Here is a 26,904-nt window from a genome sequence, read left to right as displayed (position 1 = left end):
CTCTCACCAGTGGGCAAAGTTTTGTTGCAAATCTCCCAACTTACTGCCATAACATTTTGGAAGCGCCTGTCTTCCTTTTTTGGATGAACCTTCCTCACTTTGGCCTCATTTTTTCTTTCTTTGGTTTCTTTTGCTTATTTCTGGATTCCATCTGAGGAATGAAATAAGTCCACTGTAATGTAGTCCAGTGGACCACTGCCCCCGCAACGCCCTCCCTGCCCCCCACCATGGAGTGACAGTTTATGAAGTTTGGGGTCCTTGTCAGAAACACTAGAGGGACTTTAATGGATGTTGGAGCTCTGCTGGCTTGGAGAGAGGCTCTTCAACCCCAGTCAACACGTTTGTCACACTAGCACTCACCCAAACTCAGGGCGTACATATCTGTCTGTCAGCAGGCTCTTGGGAGAACCTCAGAACACGCAGTTCCTCTCAGAGGCCAAAGTCCACTGAGATCCCAGGGACCCCGTTTGTCGCCCTCTTTAGAAGAGGCCACCAACAATCTTAGAAGCAGACACAAGAGATTAGACATCTTGAATATGGATTGCTTGGCCCATGCAAATGAATTCATCTTTCCCCTGAATTAATTGTCAGCATTTAAAAATTGGGGAATTTCACATAAAAATCTGAATTCTGGTTTCTCATGGAAAACCCAGAAAATCTAGCAGCACTGGACCTTCGTTCCCGTTTGGCCACAAAAGACTAGAGCTGAGTGGTGGTCGCTGCTTGAAATCAGTACGTGGTCTCCAGCTCACCACAGTGCCCACCCTCCTGTTGTCTCTCCAATAACAAGGCAGAATGCCAGCCGCTGCCTAGACTATGTGCTCTTGTTGTTTTAATCTTTATTTAATTGGATTAATTCTCATGAACAATTTCCTGCATCCATGTTTCTATAAAAATTAGGAAAGCTCTGAATAGACTGAGAGGGCCCTATATTTCATTTGTCTAACTCATAGAGTTGGCAAACTATGACCTACCGGTCTCATCTGGCCCACTGAAAGCAAAATGGTGCAGCCACGGTGGAAAGCAGCTTGGCAGTTACTCAAAAAAGTTAAACACAGAATTACCATAAAACCCAGTAATTCTACTCCTAGATGTATACCCAGAAGAACTGAAAACAGGTTTTCAAACAAGTACTTGTACGCAGATGTTCACAGAAGCAGGATTCACAATAATCAAAAGGTGGAAACCACCCATATGCCCATCAGTGGGTGGATGGATACACCAGATGTGGTCTATCCACACAGTGGAATATTGTTCAGCCATAAAAAGGAATGAAGCGCTGATGCGTGCAACAGCGTGGATGAACTTGAAAACATGACGCTAAGTGAGAGAGGGCAGTCACAAAAGGCCACGTATTGTATGAGTCCATTGATATGAAATGTCCAGAATTAGGCAAATCCTTAGAGACAGAAAGCAGATAGGTAGTTGCCGGGGACTGCAGGGGGGCAGAAGACAGGGAGTGGTTGCTTCATAAGCCTCCTTTGGGGAGGTTATGAACATGGTTTGGAACTAGACAGAGGTGATGTTTGTACAGCACTGTGAATATGTTAAATTCCACAGAATCTTACACGTTAAAATGGTTAATTTTATGTTATGTGAATTTCACTTCGTTAAAAAAAAAAACTGACCCGGTGCCTGTTTCTGTGCTGCCCGCAAGCTAAGAACGTGCTTATACATTTTTAAATAAGTGAACAAAGCAAAAGAATAATAATATTTAAGGACTCGTGAACACTATATGAAATTAATTTCAGTGTCCATAATACAGTATTATTGGAAAAGAGCCATGCCTATTTGTTTATGCATTGCCTGTGGCTGCTTCGGAGTTACAGTGCAGAGCTGAGTAGCTGTGACAGAAACTGTATGGGCTGAAAGTCTCAAATATTTCCTATCTGATACTTTACTGAAAAAGTTTGCTGACCTCTGCTCTAGATCTTTCTCGACCAGGTGATGGAAGTCAGGTGGAAATTAGTATCTCACTTCCTGAGAGGGGACTGCAGTGGTCACTGGTCTTGAGCCAGGAGGCAGAGGGAGGGACAAACAGGCTTCCCTTGATGTTCAGTGTGTTAGTTTCCTAGGGATGCTTCAACCAAGTTCCACAAACTGGGTGGCTTAAACAACAGACATTTATTCTCTCCTAGTTCTGGAGCTAGAAGTCTGAAATCAGCTCATCTGCAGGGCCGTGCTCTCTCTGAAGGCTTTAGGGGAGGATCCTTCCTTGCCTCTTCCTGGCTTTTGGTGGTTGCCAGCAATTCTTGGCTTGTGGACACATCCCTCCAATCTCTGCCTCTGTCTTCACATGGCCTTCTCCCTGCGTGTGACATCACATCCTCCTTCCTCTGTGTGTCTCTATGTCCATTTCCCCCTCTTCTTATAAACCGTCAGATTAGGACCCACGCTAACCCATTATGACCTCATCTTCGCTTGATTACATCTGCAGAGACCCTATTTCCAAATAAGGTCACATTCTCACAAATGAAGTTATCTAGGAAACAGAAACAGACCCACAGATATAGAGAACAGACCTGGGGGAGGTGGAGGGGTGGCGGGGGAGGAGGGATGGATTGGGAGTTAGGGGTTAGCAGATGCAAACTAGTGTATATAGAATGAATAAACAACAGGGTCCTACTGTATAGCACAGGGAACCATGTTCAGTATCCTGTGGTAAACCATAATGGAAAAGAAAAAAACAAATCAGGTCACATTCTGAAGTTCTAGGTAGACATGAATTTGGGGGGGACCTTGTTTAAGCTAGTTCATCAGGCACCCCCAAGATCTTTGATTCTGAATGAGTGACTACAGACTACTCATGCCTTGTTGGAAGCACCCTGAGTGGAAGTAAGCGGAGGGATATTAATTAAATATTAAATTAAATATGAATTAAGCACCTTCTAAGTGCTGGGAACGGTTCTAAGCACTTGATTAATCCTCTGAGGAACCGACGACACACAAAGAGATTAAGCAAGAACTTTCTCGAAGTTTTACAGCTAACACGTAGCAGAGCCAGGATGCCAACCCAGGCAGCATGACTCCAGAGTCTTATTGAATCCGATGGCCACCTCACAGGGTTCCTCTTTAAATTTTCATCTTGCAGGTTAAGTAGGTAAACAGTCTCAGAGAGGTTAGAGGACTTGGCCAGTGGCAAAGCTGAGATGTAAACTCAGGGAGCAGGACCTTGGTCTTTCCAGCACACAGGAGTCCCCTCCCCGCAACCCCCCTGCCTTTAATCTCCATTTCTTCCTTACATGCATGGAGAAAGTCTTTTGCCTGCCTTCACTCAAGGGTGATATCTAGGGATGAAAGAAGCTAGCAGATGCAAAAAGAGTCACCTGGAGGCTTTAATGAGGCTCCAAAAACCCTGAGCTGGCTCTAAGCATTCACCCATGAAAACCCTTTCAGCCTTTAGAGAATCAAGGTCCTATTGACAAATGCTAAGATGTTGACACGCGCTTGGAGGCTGGCTGCCTGCTCCAGGGTGAAAGGCATAATAGATCAGGCCGATGAATGTGCTTCCTCGGAGTTCATCAATCCTGCCTTTGTCTTGTGCATAAGTGAGGATGATCACGTTGAAGGAATCCATCATTAGTTTGTGTTCCTTTCTACAAGAATAGGGGCACTGGGGAGAGGAGACGGAGGGTGTGGTCCAGGAACGCATTCAGGGCCCACCTCCACGGAGAATGGGGGCAGGTGTCAGAGCAAAGAGGCTCTGAAAACTCGTCTGATTGCATCCACACCCATCCATCAGCCCCGGGTTCAGCCCCTCTTCCTTTCCCCACTGGCTGTCAACCACGTGGCTTTTGCAAATCTGAGAAAATTGCACCTTAGGGTTTGGCTTGCTGAGCTTGAGAATTGGGAACCTGGGGCCCATTTGTGAATTTATTTTCCTCTTTGATATCTGCAATCACACCGTCTTTGAACATTGGCCCTGAGTGCCTTCACTGGCTCAGACTCACTGCTCAATGATTAGTCCGGTGGCCATTCCGTCCTTAGTGAAAGGGCTGAGTCACTGTACCTGACAGGTGGCTTCTCTGAGAACTTGGGGAAACTCTGAGAAGGCAGTGAGCCATGTGGCTGGAAGAACCTGTGGCTGCATGACTGACCTTGCGATGTCCGCGGGAGTCACAGGTTCGGGCAACCTGTCCCAACCCCTACGCTCACCATTCAACCCACACCATTGATAAATAGTTGGGACCATGGTCAAGAGCCCCAAGAAGTTTGGGAGTCCCACTCAGTGGTTCCCTTCTTCTTGTACGTTTTTGGTATCTTTGACCTAGAGCAGCGATTCTCAACCAGGGGCAGTGCTGTCCCTTCCCCACCCACTCCCCAGGGACGCTTGACAGTGTTTGGGGGTGTTTTTATGTGTCACAGCTGGGGGAACAGGGTGCTGCTGGCATGTAGTAGGTTAAGACCAGGGATGCTGCTCTATGTCCTATAATGCACAGACAACCTCCAACACAAAGAATTATCCAGCCCCAAGTAACAATCATGCCGAGGTCGGGAAACCCTGATCCAGAGCGCCTTTCTCCATGTGCATTCCCCGAACTTAACAGCAGCGTCCGCATCACCTGGAACCTGTTAGCAACTCACATTCTTGGCCTCTACCCCAGACCCAGTGACCCAGCAACTGGGGCCCAGAAACCAGTATTTTACCAGGCTGTTCAGGTGATCCAGACACATGAAGTTTGAGAACCACTGACTTACGGCAATTCATTTTATGAAAGGGTGAGCGAAGCAGCTGCAGGCCCAGGTCACTACATGGCAGAGATGCCTCTCTGACCTCAGGGCCTAGGGTCAGTCTGAAAGGCCAGAGAATTTGTGAGGTAAACTAAAACACTGCTAAATGGCTATTGGAGGTGAGAGCACACCTTGGGTCTCTCTGGATGGTGCCTGCAATTGTGCCTTTGGTAGATTAAATTGCTTGATTCCAAAAAGAGCCGGGGCAGGATTTCCCTTGACTGTGATTCTCATAGAATGTTGAATCTTATTCACAGATGCTCCCATGCCAGCCTCATCACTTCGGGCTGCTAGGTGGATAAACAGATATTTTTCCTCTATGGGAAATTTCTGATAAAGAAAGTAGCAAGAAATTCCTCCCTCCTCCCTTATTAACTGTGTCGGTAAATTGCTGAACTTCTCCGATCTGCAATTTTCTCTTCTGTAAAATGCGTCCCAGTCCTGATCTTTCCGGTTGTTGTTAGGACCCTGTACCTAAAACGACAAGCACAGGATAGAAGCTGAATAAATGCCCATTTACACTTCTTTTTTTGAAAGAAGGGTTGGGAGGCACATGGCTGTATCAGTTTCCTGTTGCTGGTGTAACAAATTATACGTTCAGCGGCTCAAAGCCACATAAACATTCCCCTACAGTTCTGGAGGTCAGAGCCCAAAATGAGTCTTACAGGGCTAAAACAAAGGTGTCTGCAGGGCTGGTTCCTTCTAGAGGCCCCAAGGAGACCTGTCTCCTTGCCCTTCTACCTTCTAGAGGTTGTCCTCATTCCTTGGCTCGTGGTCTGCCTCACATCACAGTTTCTCCCACAGCTCCCCCTGTCATGGTCACATCACCTTCTTCCTGTGACTTTCTTGACTCCCTTTTATGAAGATCCTTGTGATTCTATGTAGGGCCCACCTGGATAATCCAGGATAACTTCCCCATCTCAGGATCCTTAATTTAATCCCATCTGCAAAGTCCCTTTTGCCATATGAAGTCACATTCACAGGTTCCAGGCATTAGGACGTGGATATCTTTGGAGCGGGGGCATTGTTTGGCCTACCACAGCATCTTAGCCCATTTGGGCTGCTCTAACAAAAATGCTACAGATTGGGCGGCTTAAGCAAGCACATATTTAATCCTCACAGTTCTGGAGGCTGGGAAGCCCAAGATGAAAGTGCTGGCAGATTTGGCATCTGGTGAGGCTGGCTTCCCGACTCACAGATGCCCGTCTTCTTGCTGTATCCTCACGTTGTAGGAAAGACGAGGGAACTTTCTAGGGTCTCTTTTATAAGGACCCTAATGCCATTCATGAGGCTTCACCCTCATGATCTAATCACCTCCCAAAGGCCCCACCTCCAAATACCATCACACTGAGGATGAGGATTTCAACATGTGAACTTGGGGGGGACACAAACATTCGGTCCATTACACACAGTGACTAAGGCCCTTGGCAATTCTACAAGTAAAGTCCTTTGTAGAAGACCCAATAGTGGAAGCGCCCTAGCACGAGGTTTGGTCCCAGGATGATGTCTGGGTACTGCTGTTCTTCAGAGCTGCTCCTAAGCTTATGGCAGGTGGGGGGCGCCATACACCACCCAGTGGTTCTCAGGGCAAGGTGCTGGGACCAGCAGCGTTACATCACCTGGGCACTTGTTACAAGTGCAGATTCTCAGGTCCTGTTCCAGATTTAACTGAGTTAGATTCCCCGGCAGCAGAGGCCAGTAATATGCAATTTAACAAGCTTTCCTGATGATTCTGATATAGAATCTGATATAGAATCAGATGACTCTGATATAGAATCATCAAGCTTTTTAAATAAAGAGCAGCTTTATTGAGATATAATTCACATACTTCCAAGTTTACTCTTTTAAAACAATTCAGTGGTTTTTAGTACTATATTCATAGAGTTGTGCAACCATCCCCACTATCTAATTCCGGAACATTTCCATCACCCCAAAGAGAAACCCCACACCTATTAGCTGTCACTCCCTGTTACTCCTCCCCCAGCCCCTGGCAACCATGAATCCACTTTCTGTCTCTGTGGATTTACCTACTCTGGACATTTCATGTAAATAAAATCATACAATATGTAGCCATTTGCATCCGGCTTCCTTTACTTAGCAGAATATTTTCAAGACTCATCCATGTTGTAGCAGGAATAATACTTCATTCTTTTTCATGGCCAAATATTCCATTATTTGGATAGACTACATTTTGTTTATCTATACATCACTTGATGAACATTTGGGTTGTCTTCACTTTTTGGATATTATAAATAATGCTGCTGTGAATGCCCAAGCTGGAGAACCACTGCAAAAGAGAATTCATCAGAATCCAGAGGTCTGGGTCTTGCTTTGCTAGTACAGAATACAGATTCTCTTAGAGTCAGACTCACATTAACCAGACTTTTGAGACTGATGTATAAAGTTGAAATGTCTGTTTAATAATGTACAATGAGGGGCTTCCCTGGTGGCGCAGTGGTTGAGAGTCTGCCTGCCGATGTAGGGGACACGGGTTCATGCCCCGGTCCGGGAAGATCCCACATGCCGCGGAGCGGCTGGGCCCATGAGCCATGACCGCTGAGCCTGCGCGTCCGGAGCCTGTGCTCCACAACGGGAGAGGCCACAACAGTGAGAGGCCCACGTACCGTAAAAAAAAAAAAAATAAAAAAATAATGTACAGTGAGAACTCACTGTCACAGGTACTGCGTTTCTCAAGGGCCATGAGATCTGCCCATTTCCTCTCTGCAGTACACCCTTCCTGAAAGCCAGTTTCATCAGGACTTTTCCTGGTGAATGTGGAATACAGAGTAGGAGAGTTTGCTATATGGAATGTTTGAAGGCTTTGGGCTGGGACAACCTGCTCTCCCTGGGCAGGGTAACTGAAAGTACAGGCAAACTGCCCAAGGATAGATCCTGGCCCCATCACTGGCGAGCTGTGTGACCTCGAACAAGTTATCCAGCCTCTCTGAACTATATTTTCCTTCTCTGTGGTTTTGAGATAATAATAATGAAGATGTCATAGGACCATTGGGCAGATTAAATGAGATAACACCTGTAAAGTGTTCAGTACTAGTGCCTAGTATGTGGTCCATGAATGGTGGGTTACCACCCACCACCTTCACGATGATTAACCATCTCATGTTTGGGAGAGGGGTTGCTATAGCGACTGGAGATAACAGAAGTCTGCTATAAGGTCTGTCTCTGTGACCTTGTATAAGGACAACATTCTTCTGCTTGTAAGTGAAACAACTTAAACTGCTTTAAATGTTTAAAAATGAGGATTTAATAGAGAAGCTCCAGGGGCTCAAGTGATATATCAGCCCTTGGTTGTTCTGCATCTCTCCACTCTGCTTTTCTAGTGTGTTGGCCTCCTTCTCAGGCAGGCCCTTCCCACAGGTATGCTCAGGTCACCCCTGGGCACTCAGATGTGTAGCCCACCAGCCTAGCTGCTCCAGGGAACAGAGGGTATCTTTGAAAAAAAGGTTCCAGGGTGTTTCGTGGACTCTGATTGGCTCATCTTGGGTCACATGCCTGCCTCTGAACCAGTCACAGTGGTCAAGGAGTTGGAATACTCTGGACTCTCCATGCCTGAGTCAAACGTCCTGCCCCAGGACTGGGAGGTCCAGGCTGCCCTGAACCTCTAGCACTGAGACGCCAGAACGGTTGTTTCCCGATGGAAAACCAGGCTGCTGTTACTAGAAGAAGGAATAGGTTCCAGTGCCAAAGACCCCTGTCCCCTGGATGGGCCGGGAGAGGCGAGCCAACATCTGCCCCGTGACTCTCTTTGCCTCTCCTTTCATGGTTGACTAAGCTGCTCTTTCGATCTGATATTTAATCTGATTGCATCAGGCTCTGGATTTAGGTCCCTTCCCGACTCTTTGCACAGGGATTGTCAACTATAAAACTATGGATTTGGAGATGTCTAATTCTTTGTGCTGGGGGCTGACCTGTGCTTTGGAGGACGTTTAACAGCATTCCTGGTTTTCACCCAGTAGATGCCAGTAGCACCATCCCCCGAGCTGTGACCTCCCAAAGTGTCTCCAGAGATTTGAGAACCGCTGTTTTAAGTTAATGTTGTTCTTCTGTCCTCTGATCCAGTAGGGGTTGGGCTAGTTTCACACTTGGAGGGTCAACTTCCTTATCTCCAAGTTCTTGGGATGGGGGTTCTCTGTACCCCCCAATACTGACAACACTTCTCACTGATAAACTGTGACCCTGTTGTAGCAGAGGTCCCCTGTCTCCACGGCCTCACCTTCAGGGCTGCCACATCAGGACCAGGACCAGTCACATCTCCACCCCCTCAGCCCCACTTGGAGATGCTTTGGAATACGGATGCCCCATCTTGACCTTGGGATATGCTCCATCACAAGGCTGTCTCCACCATGTCTGCAAACTACAGACAGTGTGACACAGCTTTGGACATCACTTGAGCCTCAGGGAACAGAGGGGGGAGGAAATCTATTGCCCGAAGTTCAGACCCAAGAATGCCTGGTGTCTTGCGTTTCTTAAAGTCGGACTGGGGTCTCTCGCAGCAGGCTCACCTGGTCTGTCCCCACTGAGCCTGCTCAGGCAGTAAATTCCATGCAATGACTCTGCGTGGGGAACTTCTCAGCAGCCCTTTGTTCTAAGGACAGTTAACTTCTGCTGAACACTGACTACAGGGTGGCAGCATAATTTTTAAAATGCCACATTTCCATTGGGGAAGAATTTCAGCTCAGGCAACTCTGAACAGCTCTGATTTAAGATCCATAAACCTAGTTCAAGGCAGTAAATATGTAAGTAATTGATGATGTAGTGTGCAAGCAACTTAAGACCCATCCATCACATCCAGGCAAGTAAGGGCTCTGGACACGCTCAGAGAACAGGGTGACAGGAGGGGAATAAATGACCAGAGGGGCCTAGACAGTTCTGCTCTCCCCATAACTCACCACTGCTTCTGCATGGAGTTGTGGCCTCGTTCCCAAAAGAGCCTCCTCCCCGGTTTTGTCTTCTCAGGCCAGAGAGAAGGGCCACTAAGGAAAGCGCAGACAAGCACCTGGGTTGCTTGAGGCGAAAGCCACCTTTATGGCGCAGCTACTGCGCACCAGGCGTTTGCTTCATGTTCCAGTGCCCGATTCCTTAGGGAAACTCCGCAAGATGGGTGCTATCGCTCCCCTTTTGCAGAAGAAGAGGTCCAAAGAGCAGAGGACACAGGCATCACAAAGGCAAAATCAGGATTGGGATTCAGATCTGTGCCTGTAATTAATTCCATCTTGTCTCTCTGCCTCTTAAGCAAAAGAGGGGGTCTGGCCCCTGGGTTGCCTGGATTGTGGAACGTGCCATCCACAAACATTGCCCATTTCGGGGTCCAGGTGTCAAGCCCGACTTGCAGATCCCAGCCTGTGGTTTGCATGTCCCCTGCCTCCCCCGCCCCATGCCTGTCCCTGATACTGCCGTTCCTGTTGTTCTATTTCAACATGAGAGCATTTACAGTTGAAATTGATGGAGCACAGGGCTGGCTGTTTTCCTCCCTTCACAGGAACATTTGCGGTGATGGCAGCACGAGGCCTCTGTCAACTCTTGTTTCGTCCTCATTTAAGCCTGAGCTGGGGGAAGTAAGCCAGCCTCTTCCAGTTAGCGTTTTCCTTCAGGCCAAGGAGACACGTCCTGTATCTGTGTGGTCTGAGATGGCTCTGCATTGCTAGCGGGCGGCCCCCCCCACCCCGAGCGTCTTCGGGTTTCCAGGCCGCCTCTCCTCTTGCTCAGGGCGTCTCTCCCAGGGAGGGTGCACAAGAAGACCCCCTCACCAACTCTGCTGGTGGTCTCTCCTTTCTGAATGTCTGAAGAGAGACCACGGTACTCACAAATGGGGCTCTGCAGTCCAGGAGATTTCGGTTAAAATCCCAGAAGGACACATTCCTCAGGCGACCTCTGAGCCTCAGTTTTCCCATCTGCAAAATGGGATCATTAGCACCTACCTCACAGGGTGGATTGTTCACTCATTCGTTCGTGCGCTCATTTGTTCATCAGTGGATATTTGTGGAGATGCCCCTTTGCGCCATCCCTGTGCTAGCTGCTGAGGATACAGGAGGGAATGAAACAGGTATGTTACAGAGAATCAATGAGCTAATGCAGGTGAAACACTTAGGCCAGTGGTGCCCAAACTTGTCTGCGCATGAGTATGACCTGAAAACCTTTTGAAATGTTCAAAGCCAGGCCATACCCCAGTATAATTAAATAGAGGATCAGCAAACTTTTAATGAAAGAGCCAGATAGTAAATATTTTAGGCTTCGTGGGCCATCAGGTCTTCATCATGGCTCCTCAACCCTGCCCTTACAGCGCAAAAGCAGCTGTAGACAATGCAGATGTTGCTGTGCCAACAAAACTTTATTTATAAAACAGATTTGGCCCATGGGGTGTAGTTTGCTGACCCCTGAGTTAAATCACAGTGCAGGGGAGAGGCCCAGGCATCTGTTGATTCCAGTATGCTGACAATTGGGGAACCACTGACTTAGGCAGTGCCTGGTACGTGTTAGCTGTTATCGCGATTACTGTGCTGCAGCTGAGAGAAGCTAAGTACCTTGCCCAGTTTGGGGGCAGAGCCAGGACAATAACCCTGGTCTTTCTAACTCCAAACCCCATTCTTTTGATCATTTTGCTTCTCTGTTTTAAGCTCTCAGAGCCTCCGTTTCTTCATCTGTAAAATGGGATTGATACTAGACCTCCCTGACACAGTAGCTAAGGGGCCTGAATGTGAACGTTGACATACAGTGCAAATCTGCCCTCGAGAGAGACTCTGTCAATGGGAAGAGTCAGGAGGAGCTGAGAATGTTCCAGGGGTCCTGACCCCGGTGGCTCAGGAAGCCGTAGGGCCCTGAACAGACAGGCATGTGGGGAGAGGTTTGGGCGAGGAAGTGGTGGGCTCCATTTTTGAGCAGATGGGCTTAGTTTGGTCAGCTGCCCCAGCTGAGGTCCCAGCTCCCGCTCAGAGCCTGAGAGCCAGGGCTGGAGGTATGGGTGTGTGGCCAGGGCAGAGTGGGGCGCCTGGCTTCCTGGGACCCCTCAGTGGTCCAGGCCCTGCAGGGTTGTGGAGAAGTGAAGCCTCCATTTGGAGGGTTAGGCTACTGGCTTATTTTTGCTGGAGTTAGCAAGAAAAACCCTTCACCTCTCAGCTGTGAGCCAAACTCTGCATGAGACACTGAACACATAAAGATGAGTAATCGGCATCTCCTACTGTCCAGGAGCTCACGGTCAAGTGGGTGGTGGAAAGATCAGATGTGTACGCAGAGGCTCTTGTGCAACAAGGCAAGTGACCCAAAGAGGTAAGCGCAGGATGCTCCGGGAGGAGCATGGCAGGGGTGTCTGCCCCGTACATTCAGGGAGGGCTTCCTGGAGGAGCCATGCCTGAGCTAGATCTTGGAGGAAGAGTGGGCATGAGTCAGGCTGAGAGAAGTAGGGAAAGGGTGCGGGAGACTGTTCTAGAAAGAGAGAACAGTAGCTTTGAAGGTGGGAGGTGCAAGTGAGTAGATCCATAGTGTGAACGTGACCAGGGGAAGGCTGGGGACAGCAATGCAGCCAGTGGCAGTTTTCAGCCCAGGACTGGCCCTCAGTGCTGTCCTGCTTCCTCAGAGGCGTCAGGCATTGCTTCCTCCTTGGCCTGGGATCGGCATATTCCTCCTCTTCATCTGACTTTTCGTGGTCATTGAGTAGACATGATGCTATAACAGAGGTCCTGGAGACAATGATTTTGGATATACCAAGTCTGCCCTCAAGATTATATTGAAGGGACCTGCCAGCCTCCACTCTAACTCCAGAAGCATCACACATATTTCCTTCTTGATAATTTATTTCCTGCGTGCTTCCCCAATAAACCAACGTGGATCCATTTTCCTAACGAGATTCTTCTGGATTTCTAGATTTGTTCTGTATTCTATTATCTTATTACATAAACTGATTTTGACATTTCAAGATGATCCCTCTCCTCTTTCTAGACCATAGCAGTAAAATTATATCAAGGGGAAATTTGAGGGGATACAGGGAGAGGGAAGGGAGATGAGTTTCCTAATAGGTCTAGTTTTTAGAATCGAGGGAAGATGCATAATTAGTACCAGTCCCCACCTCCAGTCCATGGGGTGGTGTCATGGAATTAGCGGCCCATTGCCTCACTTCTCTTGTCATATCCACTCCCATCACCCGCCGCTGCCGCCACACTGCCTGCACATATACCCAGACTACTGTTAACGTTTTAGATTCTTCGTCTATCATTCCCACAAGGAAGATAATTACTCATGTGGCACCCAGGTGTCCCATTGTTTGGTTAGGAGGTTAAAAATCCCTGATGCACTTCAATAAATTCAACAGTGGGCACGTTATAAAATGTACTTAAATGCCTCAGCCGTCCTCCCTTTCTTTACTGGCAATGAAATTTAATTGAGGCCATATGAGGGGGCTGAAGTAAATCACAGCTGATGACTCCACCCTTCACACATCTCACTGGGAGAGGGCGTGATGTTACCACTGTTCACATGTGTGATTTATGGGCAATTCAGGGAATCCCAGCTAAGCAGTTACCTGCCGGGATTCAGACGTGAGGTGGTGATGGTTTTTTAAAAAGGGGAGCATGGTTTTGAAGGAGCGTGTTAGAATCAATACATCCTAGTTTTCTCACTAGATCCTGAAGGTAATTCCAGTTTGGTTTCACCATTTAAAAAAATTTTAACCGAGCCTTGGGCCAGGAGGAACAGGTGATGGAAGAGAACTTTGATTCTGACTCACTGTGAGGTCTTCCCCTCACATCCTCTGCACTTTTCTGCCTCTTGCCTCACATGTCAGCCTCTCTGTGCTCCCATTTGCTCAGTGCTCTCACTGCTCACCTGTCCTACCAAGGTAGGCTTGTACCTGGAGCCACTCCCAGGAGAGCACTTCATCTGTTCTCCTTGACCATGACCAGCACCACCACCTCCCCTATGGTAACTTACATGTCCTCCAGGTCTTCTCTCTGCTTTGATAAAGTGACAACTGGATAATCGTATTAATTAGCCCAGGCAGAAGCAGTGAGAGGAGAGAGTTAATTTTCCTTTCCCTCTGTCTTCATGAGCTGACATGGATTTCAGCAGTGGCATGTAATCAGAGACATTGCCTCATCACAGATTATTCTACCAGGAGACGGTGAGAGCTAGAAAGAAAACAGACTTGGGGTGAGACTGGGATAGGTTAGAACGTTGGCTGGACCGCTTGATGGTTCTACTCTGCCTGGCTCTTCTCTTCTGTAAAATGGACATTGAAACAACACACCTAGGATTAGGCGAGCAGAGGGGTGACACCACGTGGTCATGCACACTTTGGCTTGGAAGCTGCCATTTGTCCAAGAATTCCCACCATGTAAGTGGCCAAAGTGGGTCTATAACCCAAGTCTTCTGGCTTCAAAGAAAAAAGCCTTTCATAATGTATACATATATCAAACCATCACATTGTATACTTTAAATATCTTACAATTTTATTTGTCAATTACACCTCAATAAAACTGGAAAAAAAAAAGAAAAAGGGAAAAATTTCTCCACTAATCAACCAAGGAAATGAGTTACACAGCTCTTAATCAGGAGTTGACACACTTTTTCTATAAAGGACCAGGTAATAATTATACCTGGCTTTGTGGACCACATGTTTCTGTCAGTTACTCAAACTCTGCTATGATAGTGCAGAAGCAGTCACAGACAGTGTGTAAATAAGTGGGTGTGTCTGTGTGCCAATCAGACTTTATTTACGAAAGCAGGTGACGGGCCAGATTTGGCCTGAGGGTCATAGTTTGCCAACCTCTGTTCTAACTCATAGTCCGTGGAGAGCTTTGTCAGGTTCTAACTGGTGTGTTAATCCTAGAGGTAGAGTGATGATGACAATGACAAAAGCAAGAATAACAATAATATGTCAGGCACTCAGCTAAGCCCTGTTCCAATTATATTACCCCACTTCATCCTGCTAACAATTCTGTGAGGGAGATATTATGGCCCCTTTTTTACAGGAGACAGGAACTGAGACTCACAGAGGTGAAAATGCCCAAGGTCTCATAGCTAATAAGTGGCTGAGCTGATGCTTGAACACAGGTCTACTCACTTCAAAGTCCCACACTCCATGGAGCAATTTGATAACCTTCCCATTCAGAAATGAAGTCTGCTGCTCTGTCTTTAAAATAGGCCTGTGCTCAAGGCCTTGTAGCTGGTTTGAACCCCACATACATGCCGATTGGTTTGACCCCGATACCTCCATTCCTGCAGTCTTCCTATTTCTAGGCAGGTAACTTCACCATTGCCCTTTGCTTTGCCTCAGTGCCATGGGGAATCCCTAAGCATCTCCTCTGAAGGGTCTCTTCCACCAAGAGTGAGCAGCACAGCCTTTGCTCACCCCCAGCATCTCTTCTGTCTATTTCTTCCCCCAAGACCTGCGACCCAGGCTCACTCTTATCTACTACTCACCAGTGCTGAGTTGTTCCCTAGACACCTTCACAGTGATCACAAGCCCGCAGGTGATGAAATTTGCATCTTGAGAAGTGGGTTGTAGTTGTCTCAGGGAGAAAATTATGTCCATGTACACAAAGAAACTCAATTTGGCCCCGAAGCACCATGGTGCTGTAACCTTTAGAGATAGCACATGATTAAAAGACTTTTAGATCTGATGTATTTGAATTGGATATTAAAGCAAATAGAGTTGTTCCCCGCTATGTGAATAATACTGTGAACCACTTTAGTCAAGGACTGGTGGCCACCTTGGATGAATCAGTGGGATTTTAGCTGGTGACTGGCCTGTGGCCGCAGAAGAAAAGTTGAATATGCTCTAAGTTTTGTTCATTTCAGGACCCTGGAGCCTAAAGAATTTGCTGCTTTATTTGAAGGCAGCACCACTGTTAAGTTCTCAGTCTCTCCTGTCCCTGGGCTAGAAGTTGAAGGGCAGCTGGACCTTCCATTTCATTTGCGGCATTTCTGAGGATGAGCTCTGGGGGTGGACTGTCCTAACTCAAACCCCAGCTCTCCCGCCCAAAATGGAGTTAGGAGATTAGATGAAATAATACATCTAAAGCATTTAATCTGAGTCCTGCCAAATAGTAAGTACTCAGTAAATGTTAGCTGTTATTATTAATAGTACTATGTGCTCAGAGGTCTTTATCTCCATGGAAACATTTAAGGATGGGATAGCTCCTCTTCTAGCCAATAGAGTTTAGAGACTCAGAGACTGCGATAGACGGTTTCTTGTGGTCCTTTCCAACTCAAGGACCGCGTGATTGGAACAATAATTTTTACGCTTGTCTCAGAGGGAGACATAGCATAGGAAGGCCGTAGGGTGCGGGGGTGAAAAGCAAGGCTTTAGTTTTATAGGAAGCTGGGGTCAACTCTCAAGTCCACCAAATACTAGCAATAGGACTCGGAACAATTAATTATCCTCATTTTCCTTATCTCTAAACTAGGGATACAACCTTGTAGGGTTGTTTGGATTAAAGGAAGAAACAGCTCCAAGAGGCGAATCCCCCCCTGGGATACGTACAAGAAGTCAGCCTGTGCATTGCTCCTGTACCAGCCAATGGACTGAGTACTCTGGGATATGGCTTTTTTATGGGGGGCTGCAGGTGGGATCATGACATGACAGCTCAAGTGAGAAAGACCTGGCCTGGGAGCTGAATGGCCTTGTAAGGGTCAGGGCTGATGTTTTGGACCCCAGCGGAGGTGGGGAGTTAGAGGAGGGGGTGGGGGTGGGGCCGTCCTCTTTCTGTCATAGCCTGGCAGGCTGCTCTCCCCTCAGCTGCCAAAGGGAGCTCTTCAATGCGTAAGACCCTGCACAGCCTCCTGCCTCTGTTCCAATGCACTAGATGGTTCCCGTTGCCTTAATACAAACCCCAAAGTCCTGTTTTATTTCCTTCATGGAATGTGTCACGTTATGTCTCCCCCTGTAGACTCTAAGCTCAGAAAACTTGACTATCTTGTTTGCCATATACCCACCCCCAGTTCCGTACCTGGCACACAGTAGTGCCGTCTCAGCTTCCTACGGCTGCTGTAACAAATTAGCAAAACTCAATGGCTTACAAGAAAATACATGTATTATCTTACAGTTCTGGAGGTCAGGAGTCCAAAAACAGTCTCAGGGCTAAAGTTCAGGTGTCTGCAGGGCTGTTTCCTTCTGGAGGCTCCAGGGGAAACTCTGTTCTCTTGCCTTTTCTAGCTTCCAGAGGCTGCTGCATCCCTTGGCACTTGGCCCCTTTCCATCCTCAGAGCCAGAGAACATCACATCTCCTTCTCTGACTCTGACCCTCCTGCCTCCCTCTTTCACTTACGATTACATCAGCCCTACCTGGCTAATTCGGACTAATCTCTCGTTTCAAGATCCTTAACTCAGTCACATCTGCAAAATCTCTTTTTGCCTGTTAAGTCATATATTTTATGGGACCCAGGGATTAGGATGGACATCTTTGGGGGTGGCGGGTAGGCATTCAACAAAATGTTTACTGAGTAACTCTATGAATGATAGTAGGAATAAACAACATACTGTGACATTGCTTTCTGAGCCTCTGAGGCCCTTTTCTGAGTTTAAAAGGGCTGCTTCTCATTGTTTCCTTTGCTTTCCCCAGACAGAGGTGGGAGGCACAGACAATACAGGATGGGTTGAACTCCATGTATCTGGAGAGCAGTCTGGACTAGAAGCATCCAGTTTGTTCCTCTCTGGGGTTCAGATCACCACTCAGTCACTTTTTAGCTATAGACAGCTGCTTATTGCTTCTAAGCCTCAGTATTCCCATCTGTGAAATGGGGATGAAATTGGCTGTCGTTTATTGAGCCCCAGCTATGTGACCTGAATTTAAAAAACCCAGTCCTGGCCTTTACTTGCTGTGTGACCTTGGGCAAATGGTATAACTTCTCGATTTCCTTGTTGGTGTTGTGGCACCGATGATAACAGTTGATACATCACATGTGCACACACATGCAGTGTATGGATAAAATGAGATAATATATGTAAAGGGCTTATTTGGCAATAGTGCTTGGCACCTGGTAACACTCAACACAAAGCATATTTATTATTTTTCTTATTTCTCATTTTTAAAATTCACACCATTATTCTTATTTCTTTCTTCCTCTTCTTTTCCCTCATTTTCCTTTGCTTTATCATCACCCATTTTTACGTGATGTCTCTGTGTTAAATGTTTTCAAGAGTTTTCCCCATGCCTGACTCTGTTAGCCTGAGTTCAAAGTCACCAGGTCAGAGCCTGAGTCTTTCATTTCATCATGGCTCAGCCTACCACGATGCTTTATTAATATCGGTTTCTTCTGTCGTGGCTTCTGTTTGATTATCTGGCTACCAAGCTGTCAAAGACCAAGCCTCCTGGTTTCTCCCCTCCTGTTATACAGAGGCACTTTTGAGAGGGCATCAACAGTGGGACCTAAAGGAGGGAAGAAAAGCACTCCTTCTCTCCAGCCCTCTCCCTTGCCATGCACCGCAAATGAAAATATCTGGGAAGAAATGTCTATTATTCTATCCCTGGAACCAAAGGCACCAGGGATAGTCATAATTCTGACTCCGTGTCTGCGTGTCTTGTTATCAGAAAATTAGAGTAAAAAGAAGCTTTTGTTCAGCTATGGAGACATCTTAATAGGCACTTTGATTGTTAAACAGAAGTTTCCATATCAGTTTAATTGCTATAAGTGCTGTTTGCCTTCTCTGTTGTGATAAGGCCTGAATTTTCATAGATTTTCCCTTTAAACAGTTTTCCTTTGCTTTAAGGCTTGCATTGGCAAGTTTAAGGAAAGCCAAACGGAGAAAGTAAAGAGAAGATCTCAGAGTTCAGATCTGCACACCCAGGGATGAAGGCGTGTGGAGGTTATTATTGCTGGAGACTAATGTTGTCGCAGCCGATGAATGTAACTGACGGAATTTGCTCCTTCAACCAGATATTGGGAAATGAAACCAAACTACCAAACTTAATTACATCTACTTTTTCAAGAGGGTGCTGTAATTGAGAATGAGAACAACTAGGATATGACTCTAACAGTGAGATGTGCTTATAATAAAAGAGGATTTGTTCTCTACTGAGTTGAGCTTCAGAAGTACCATCTCAAGATTGTGGGGAGAGGGAGGGGGTGGGGAGATGGCTAGAGAAGTGAAATACATCTCGATCAGGGTTTCTCAGCCTTGGCACTATTGCCATTTGGGTCTAGTTAGTTCTTTTTTTTTTTTTTTTGCGGTGCGGGGGCCTCTCGCTGCTGTGGCCTCTCCCCTTTCGGAGCACAGGCTCCAGACGCACAGGCTCAGTGGCCATGGCTCACGGGCCCAGCCGCTCCGCGGCATGTGGGATCTTCCCAGACCGGGGCACGAACCCGTGTCCCCTGCATCAGCAGGCGGGCTCCCAACCACTGCGCCACCAGGGAAGCCCGGGTCTAGTTAGTTCTTTGGCGTGGGGATGTGTCTTGTGGAATGTTGAGTAGCATCCCTGGTCTCTACACATTAGATGCCAGTAGCATCCCCACATCACCGCCCCAATTATTTGGCAGTATCTCCACACAATGCCAAATGTTCCCCCGGGCAAAAGTGCCCCTGATTGAAGATGCTGATATAGGGGCTTTTGGAAGGCTCGGGAACAACTGCAGAGTTACTCCTTGAGGATCTACCAGTGCCCGGCTGTGTGACCTTTAGCTAGTCACTGCACCTCTTTGAGCTTCTGTGTCTACCTTTGTGCAGTGGGAATAATGAGAACACCGACTGCATAGAGGCAAAGCTTCTGCGTATAAACTGCACAGAATTATGCCTACCACATATTGAGTGCTCAGTAAATTCACTGTTTCTATGATAAGAATCTCAGATTCAGCAAACATGTGTTACGTACTTACTTTGTCCCAGGTGCTTGCTGTGCTATGAGGCAGTGATGCAAAGATGAAGATGTGGTCCCTGTCCTTGTAGGAGTGGCAAAAATATGGAGACTTGTTGGTACTGCCTTATTCTTCACCCATGGCAGATGTTACTAATCAGTCTCGATGCTCTTTCCTCTTAAGCCTCAGAATCCTTCTCAACACACTTTCCTAGACAGCCACTACTAACATCCCATGAGATGAAACCCCTTTGGCACTCCTCACTTTGCAGATTCCCCATGAGGAGGCTGTGTATCTGAGCTAACCCTTCCTCTCCAGCATAGCCATTCCACCTCTACCCATCCCTGGCACTGGAGAAAGCATCTTAAGGACTTAGCAGGTAGCAGCATCCTTCCTTACAAATCTGACTTCAACCCCCTGCTCTCTCTCTCTCTCTCTTTTAAAATTGTCTTTCTTTCTTGTCTTTTTTGCTTCTCTCAGAAGCCAAAACAAGTAATAACATGGGCTTGGACTTGATGACATTTAGTTTTTAGTTAAACTAGAGGAAATTCCACTGGCTCTGATTCTGAGTGATATATCATGCTGTCTCCCTCTTTCTCTGGCCTTTGGGGCTTGGGAAATCATTAGCTCCTCCAGAAATGGTCCCAGCTTTACAAGGGCAGAATTGGGGTTTCTGGAAACAGCTTTCAGATGGCTGTTGACAGTGTCATTAGACAGAAGAGAGGAGTGAATGGGTTAGGGTTAAATGCTCCCTGATCGGTGCAGGCATGCAGCTCCCCAGTGAGCGCGCCACTCCATAACAACTGCTGTGAAAAATGAGGCGTGCATTTGCAGCTCTGAGGACAGGGATCTGGCTCCATCCATCTGGCCTGAGAAATGAGAGCTGGCGTGTGGGTCAGCCACTTCCTTCTCCTCTCCCCTAGCTGGTGGAGGTTTCACAGGCCGCACCGGTCCATTTCTGCTGTTGTTTCACACCTCTCTGGGGCCTGTGAGGTCTGCGAGGAGGGTGATGCGGGCCACCAGGCAGTGGAGTGAAGGTGGGGGCTGGTGCCCAGAGGCTGTGGAAGAAGTCCTGGAACTCAGTCAGTGGTGGAGTGATAGTGTGGGTCGCTGGGATGTAGCCTGAGGCATGAAAGAAAAGACCAGATGGGCATAGGCACCCAGCCTGAAGTCTGTGTGTTTTATTGTTTCTTCCTCATTCCCATTAATCCATCAGTTTATCCATTCATCTAGCTGTCCATCCATCCACCCATCCATCCACCCACCTACCAATCCATCCATCCGCCTACCCATCTGTCCACCTTGCAACTCATCTGTCCACCTTGCAACTCATCTGTCCATCTGCCCACCTATCCAACCATTCATCTATCCATCCATCTACCCACCTACCAATCCATCCACCCACCTCCCCATCTGTCTATCTACTGACTCATCTGTCCATCCATGCACCTATCCAGACATTCATCCATCCATCCGTCCACCCACCCATCCACCCACCTACCTACCCATCCGCCTACCCACTCAATCATCCATTCATCAATCCATCCACTTATTCCAGCATGAGTTTAGGTGGTACATAGTTAGACATATTTTAAATAGTTACTTATACAGAAAGTGATATTGGTTTTCCATATAGAGTTGCTTTGAGAATAAATGTGTTTAAACAAACAAATAAGTCAACCTAAAATATTAAGTAGATAATTTTATGGGTTGTACAGGGGCGTGACAAAAATTAGGAGAGTGATACTTGTACAACTGGCATTTGGAATCTGCTAAGTTAGAACTTTGCATACACAGGCACGTGTTCTAGGTCCCTTAAGCCTGGATTCACAGCTTCTGTGGGATCTACAAAGTGTATGATCTTGAGCACACGACTTCCTCTCTCCAAGCCTCAGCTTCCTCACTTGGAAGGTTGCTTGTTTTGAGGATGTAACGAGCTCAGGCATGTGAGTCACATGGCACATGCCTGGCACACAGTAAGCACTTGGTAGATGGGAGCCATGCTCAGTTTTATTCTTCCCCCAGCTGGTTTTTTTCCAGGCACTGCCCCACCCGGGGGACCTTGCGTGAGTTAAGGTAACACAAGCTAAACTAGTTTTCCATTTGGCTTTGGTTTAGCAAGTGATGGTGGCCAGTGTCCTTCCTGAGGCCAGCGAGCCTCCCTCTTCCTTCTGGGGCTCGGTGGGAGCCCACCCCCACTTCCGATTCTCTGTGTAACAGGACCTTCTCCTCCTCTCTTCTCTCCCTGCAGACACACTGTCAGTGCCACGCTGGTCCCCACAGATCCCTCGCAGAGACCTCGGCAACTCCATCAAGCACAGGTAGGCTGGATTCCTGGCTGCACCGGGGCCCACCTCCCAGCACAGGGAGGGCTGGGGCCTCTGGCCCCAGCGTGGGGAAAGGCTGGCAGGCTGTTTTGCCCCAGCTCCGATATCACCATGCTCTTCTCTCCTCTGCCAGGCTGAGCCTCAATGTGGCAAGGGACTGAGATGTCTGCTTCTTATTCACCTGGCTCGTAAACTTAACACCTACTGGTTAAACGCCAGGGCTTTGGAGTCAGACTGACCTGTATTCCAATCCCAGCTAGTAAAGCTTTGCAACCCTGAGGAAGTTACTTAACCTCTCTGAGACTCAATTTTCTCATCAGATATTTCTGACTACTCATAGGGTGGTCATGAGGATTAAATGAGATAATATATTAAAGTGCTAAGCAAAGGGCCTGGCACATAATAACCACTCAGTAAATGGTATCAATATTAAGACAAATGCTTGTCCTAATTTTGGGTCTCCCCACCCAGAAGACAAGATTGCAGGCTGAAGTCAGAGATGCTCACTTTCTGCTGAAGCATAGGTTAGTTAGTCCAGGGCTCCAGCCCTGTTGGGTGCCCGGGACAACCTCTCCAGGAGTACACCTGCCCTTTTCAGGAGGAAGATTTCTATCTACTAAGTCATCCCTTATACGAAGTTAACTTTCCACATTTTATCTCATTATCCTCACAATCTGTTCACAAACTCAGTGGGGTAAGTAGCACAAGTGTGGTCATGTCCATTTGACAGATAGGGAAACTGAGTCCCTGAATGATTAAGTGATGAATCTACAAGCTAATTAACCCCAGCATTTTGTGTTCTTTTGACACCTCTGCTGAGAGCTTTCTTTGCACGAGGCCTCTGTGACCAGCAGAGAGTTCACTCATTCATGGTTTCTTTCCACTAGTATTTAGAGAGAATATCTGTACCGGGGCTGCAGCACTGAACACGACGTAAGGCTTTCAACCTTGGGAAACTTGAGGTCTAGTGGAGGGATAGAGAGTTAACAGACCATGACAGTGCGGTGGTGGTGGGGATCAGGGCTATAAGTGGGGGAGGCAATTCCAGGGGCAGACACGTCACCATAACCCGGGGTGAGGCAGGAGTGAGCACATTCTCCCGGAATGGCATCTCGTCAACAGTTTTTGAAAGAAATATGTTGACAGGATAGTTGTTAAGACTCAAATGAGAAAATGGTGGAGGAAGTCGTGAGAAATACACGATAGACACGTCAGTGGTCAGGCGGTGAGATGCAGAGGGAAAGGCATCAAAAAGAAGGGCCTTGTTTTGTTTGCTTACAGGCTGCTCCCTGGCTCAGCTTCACCTCTGGATTGGCCACACCCCTAGCTCAGCTCCACCCCTGGATTGGCCACACCCCTGGATTGGCTCCACCCAATTGGCCACACCCATGGCTCAGCCACGACACTAGACTCTAGCACCCTAATGTTAGACCTGGTGGTACCTCAGATTCAAACGCTGGTGCCAAGAGGAGGAAAATGATCTGATGATCTCGGGCATCAGGAACATCTTCTTAGAGGAGCTGGCACTTGGGATGCCTTGTTACTCTCCAGTCTCACCCTGTGTTTCTCTCTGGGCTCCATGCCAGGATGGAAAGACCTAGACTCATCCCAGCCTTGGTGAGAAAATGAAATTAAAATCCCATACCATCCGCTGTCCTCAGAGTCACCTCAGCCACAGCTTGGAAGAGGGATTGCTGATCCCAGGGATGGGAGAGGGCTGGAAAGGAGAAGGAACTCCCACTTGCCACTCATATTCTTGATTCTCATGCTGCTGGCTGGTGGATGAAACACGAGTCCGTTTGCCATTCCCCAGAGCTGACAAATCCTGCAAAATAGATCCTGCCACACTTGCTCATCCTGCTAAAGGGGCAGAAAGGGACTTAACCAACCCCCAGTCCAAAACTGGAAAGGGAGTTTTCCTGGCCACAAGAGTGTCTCTTCAGAATATTGCTATTTGCTTAGTTATGGAGGCTTTGGGCTGCAGATCATTCTGTTGGAAGAGTGACTGACCTAAATCAGGCAAGATGCTACAGCAGAGGGATGCAGGCTGGCCCTCAGAATTCTTAAGCACCAAGTTACATAATCGCTTCTGATTTTCATTTTGACACTGTGAGGCAGTGGAGATTAGCTACAACTCCTGCGGAAGGTGACAAAAATTGAAAACGAGAATTAACTCTGACCTGGCAACCTTCAATACTTTTCTTGGGGCCAGCCCTGCTGCTGCCTGGTATCTCATGAAGAGGAAAGCACCCTGGCGGCAGCAGGGGGCCCCAGAAGTTAATCAAATGCATCCCTGTTCCCACTGGTTCCTAGCTGTATATCGGAAACCTCTACACTGCCTTATGTTTGCAGCAAGTGGTGGTGGCTGGGGAGCGAGGTGGGCTGATGTCCAAAATGGCTTTCCCTTTAGGGCCCTCTTCTCTGCTACTAACGTTTGCAGTCTCCACTTTTGGGGAGATCACCCCTTCTTGAAGCTTCCCAGGCGATGAAACTAGCAGTGATGGGGAATAGACCGCCGGGGGGCCCCACCTTGCTTTGTGGTTCTCTGAGGACAGTTCTAGTCCTATCCATCTGTCTCCAATCTGAACTTGGCACATAGTAGACCTCCAGGCAGGCAATGTTTGTTGAATGACTGAATGACTGTTATGAATGTTTGGGTAACAATACAGTCACAGCCCAATTCAGTGAGCACTTTCTGTTTACAAGGCACTATATAAAGCCCTTGCACTGTGCATGACCTTGTTTAATCCTCTGAACAACCTATGAGGTCAATACTGTTATTATTCCCACTTTACAGATAAAGAGACTGAAGTTTAAGCAACTCGATTAAGTCACCTATCTTTGAAGAAGAGGGGCTGGAATCCAGGGCCCATGTTCTTATCCTGTCAGTGGTCATCCTTCTAGAGGTCCGTCAGTCACCATTACCTTGGCCTTGAACACTTCTGTCTCTTTCCCACAGGTTTTCCACGAAGTACTGGATGTCTCAGACATGCACAGTCTGTGGGAAGGGGATGCTTTTTGGCCTCAAGTGTAAAAACTGCAAGTAAGTGGCTGTTCCTGGAAGCACCTTTTCATGGTGCCTGATGTCGGCAGGAGCCATCCTGGGCTCTGAAATAGCTTATGGGACTTTGGTTTCTTGGCTCTCAGGAGAGCTGCTTCTCTGTTTTCTCAGAAATAGGTCTTAAATCAACCTCTACACATGGGTAAAGGGTCAAGGAGAGAGCTTATGAATAAGAACCAGAGCTGAGGGCGATGCTGGAAACGCATAGTGCTGTCTGCAGAGGCACAGTGGGAACTTGCATTTTCATAGCATCTGAAATCAGAGGTTGGCAAACTTTTTCTCTGGTCGACCAGATAGTAAATATTTTAGGCTTTGTGGGCCAGTGGGTCCCTGTTACAACCACTCAGCTCTGCTGTGTTGCTCAAGAGCAGCCATAGGCAATATATAAACAAATAAGTGTGACAAATTTATTTATTCCAGTAAAGGCTTTTGTACAAAAATATGCCGTGCCTGGCTTTGGCCACTCAGCCACGGTTTGCTGATCCCTGAGTTAGAGTTTGCAAAGGCCTTTTGCCCTTTATTTTTTCTTCTTGTGGTGCCTCTCGGGGTGGGGGGCGGTGGTTCTGAGTCTTCCCATTTTACAGATGTGAAAGCTGACTCCCAGCAAGGATAAACCTGAGGTCACACAGCTAAGAAGTGGCTGTCTAGCTCAATGACATTGGGCAAGTTGCCCCACATTTCTGCATTTTCATCTGCATGAAAGGAATAATCATCACACCTGCCCAATGTGACAGTGAGCATTGAATAAATCAGCACCAAAGGACATAGCCCAGTGCCAGGCTTAGGGTTTTGTCCTCTGTCAAAGGTCACAAATGCCTTTCTGTCTGGCCTTCCTCTTTCCTTCTGTAAACTTGTATTAAATACCTGCTTTGGTCCAATTACTGTAAAATAGTCAATAACATTCAGCTGTATCTAAGGGTTACAAATGAGTGTGCCTCTGATCGCCTTACAGGAGCCACTAAGTTGAAAAGTAGGAACCCTTCTCTCTCCTCTAGACTTCCTCTTCCTTGTCCAGTCCAGGCTGGGAACTCATTTGGGTTCCTTCAGGCCTCCCCACATCCCTGCCCCATGAAGGAGTTCTTACTCTTCCCCCAGCCTGGATGTCTCAGTCAAAAGGTGAGGCTGAGTGCCCTTCCCTCCTGGAGTTGTGGGGAGGATGAATGAGTTCCAGCCTCTAGAGGAGCCTTAAGCTCCGTGGCACAAGGGAAGGAGAAGGGGGCAGTAACTACCAAGCGTTAGTGTCTGGAGGCCCACATCCCCACCTTGGTCCTGTATAGACCCGGCTCTCAGGTGAGTACTCAGGATGGCGGCCGCTGGTCTTTCTGACTTTGAGACACACTAATCCAAGCCCTGGGGTCCAACTCGAAGTTCTGTCTGATTTCCCAGGTACCCTAGCTGCTCTGGGGCCTGTCTTATCTGTGCGTAGTCACTCCATGTTCTCAGGGGAAACGGCAGCTTTCACATCTTCACACCTGCCGAGTGGAGGCTTTGAAGTCAGGTAATTAGGTGACAGGGGTGCAGCCAGGAGCCGGCAAGGCTGAATACTCCCTGAGCCATTTTAATTTTCAGCGCTAGAGGCAGAAGTATGAGATAGCGTCCACGCATGCTGTCTCTGTTCTAGAAGTAATGAGCAGAGGCTCAGACCCTGCCAAGGGTTGGGGGAGGGACGGGGACCTGGGGGAGAGAGGTGGGTCCCAGAAGCAGAGGCTTTAAGGCAGCCAGAACTGAGCTGGAGTCCCACCTGCATTGCCACTCTCTGTGTGACCTTGAGCAGGGGACTGTCATCCCAGGGCTCAGTTTCCTTACCTGCAAAGTGGGTGTGATATTAGCACCCCCTGCCACAGGGCGGTTGGAAGGAACGGGTAAAATGTCCTTGCCCAAGATGACAATGTTTTATCAAAAGTCCTCCTCACTCCACCTTGTGCAGATATAGCTCCTGGAACTCTAAGAGGCAGGATTCAAACCAAGCCGTGGTTGGAAGGAACA

The 26,904-nt window shown here is 47.6% G+C and overlaps 1 protein-coding gene across 1 annotated transcript in view; it reads left to right on the top strand.

Moving 5' to 3' along the window:
• KSR2 (kinase suppressor of ras 2) overlaps positions 1-26,904 on the top strand; it is a 400,467-nt gene that overhangs the window by 274,361 nt on the left and 99,202 nt on the right. Inside the window, exons 6-7 of the mRNA XM_067700755.1 lie at positions 21,782-21,851; positions 24,817-24,900. Of these exons, the coding sequence (XP_067556856.1) occupies positions 21,782-21,851; positions 24,817-24,900 (154 nt within the window). The remainder of the gene's footprint in view (positions 1-21,781; positions 21,852-24,816; positions 24,901-26,904) is intronic.

This window comes from Pseudorca crassidens, chromosome 12 (genome assembly GCF_039906515.1).
Source record: "Pseudorca crassidens isolate mPseCra1 chromosome 12, mPseCra1.hap1, whole genome shotgun sequence".
Lineage (NCBI taxonomy): Eukaryota > Metazoa > Chordata > Mammalia > Artiodactyla > Delphinidae > Pseudorca > Pseudorca crassidens.
The sequence above is the reverse complement of the archived record's forward strand: the minus strand, read 5'-3'. Positions and strand labels throughout refer to the sequence as shown.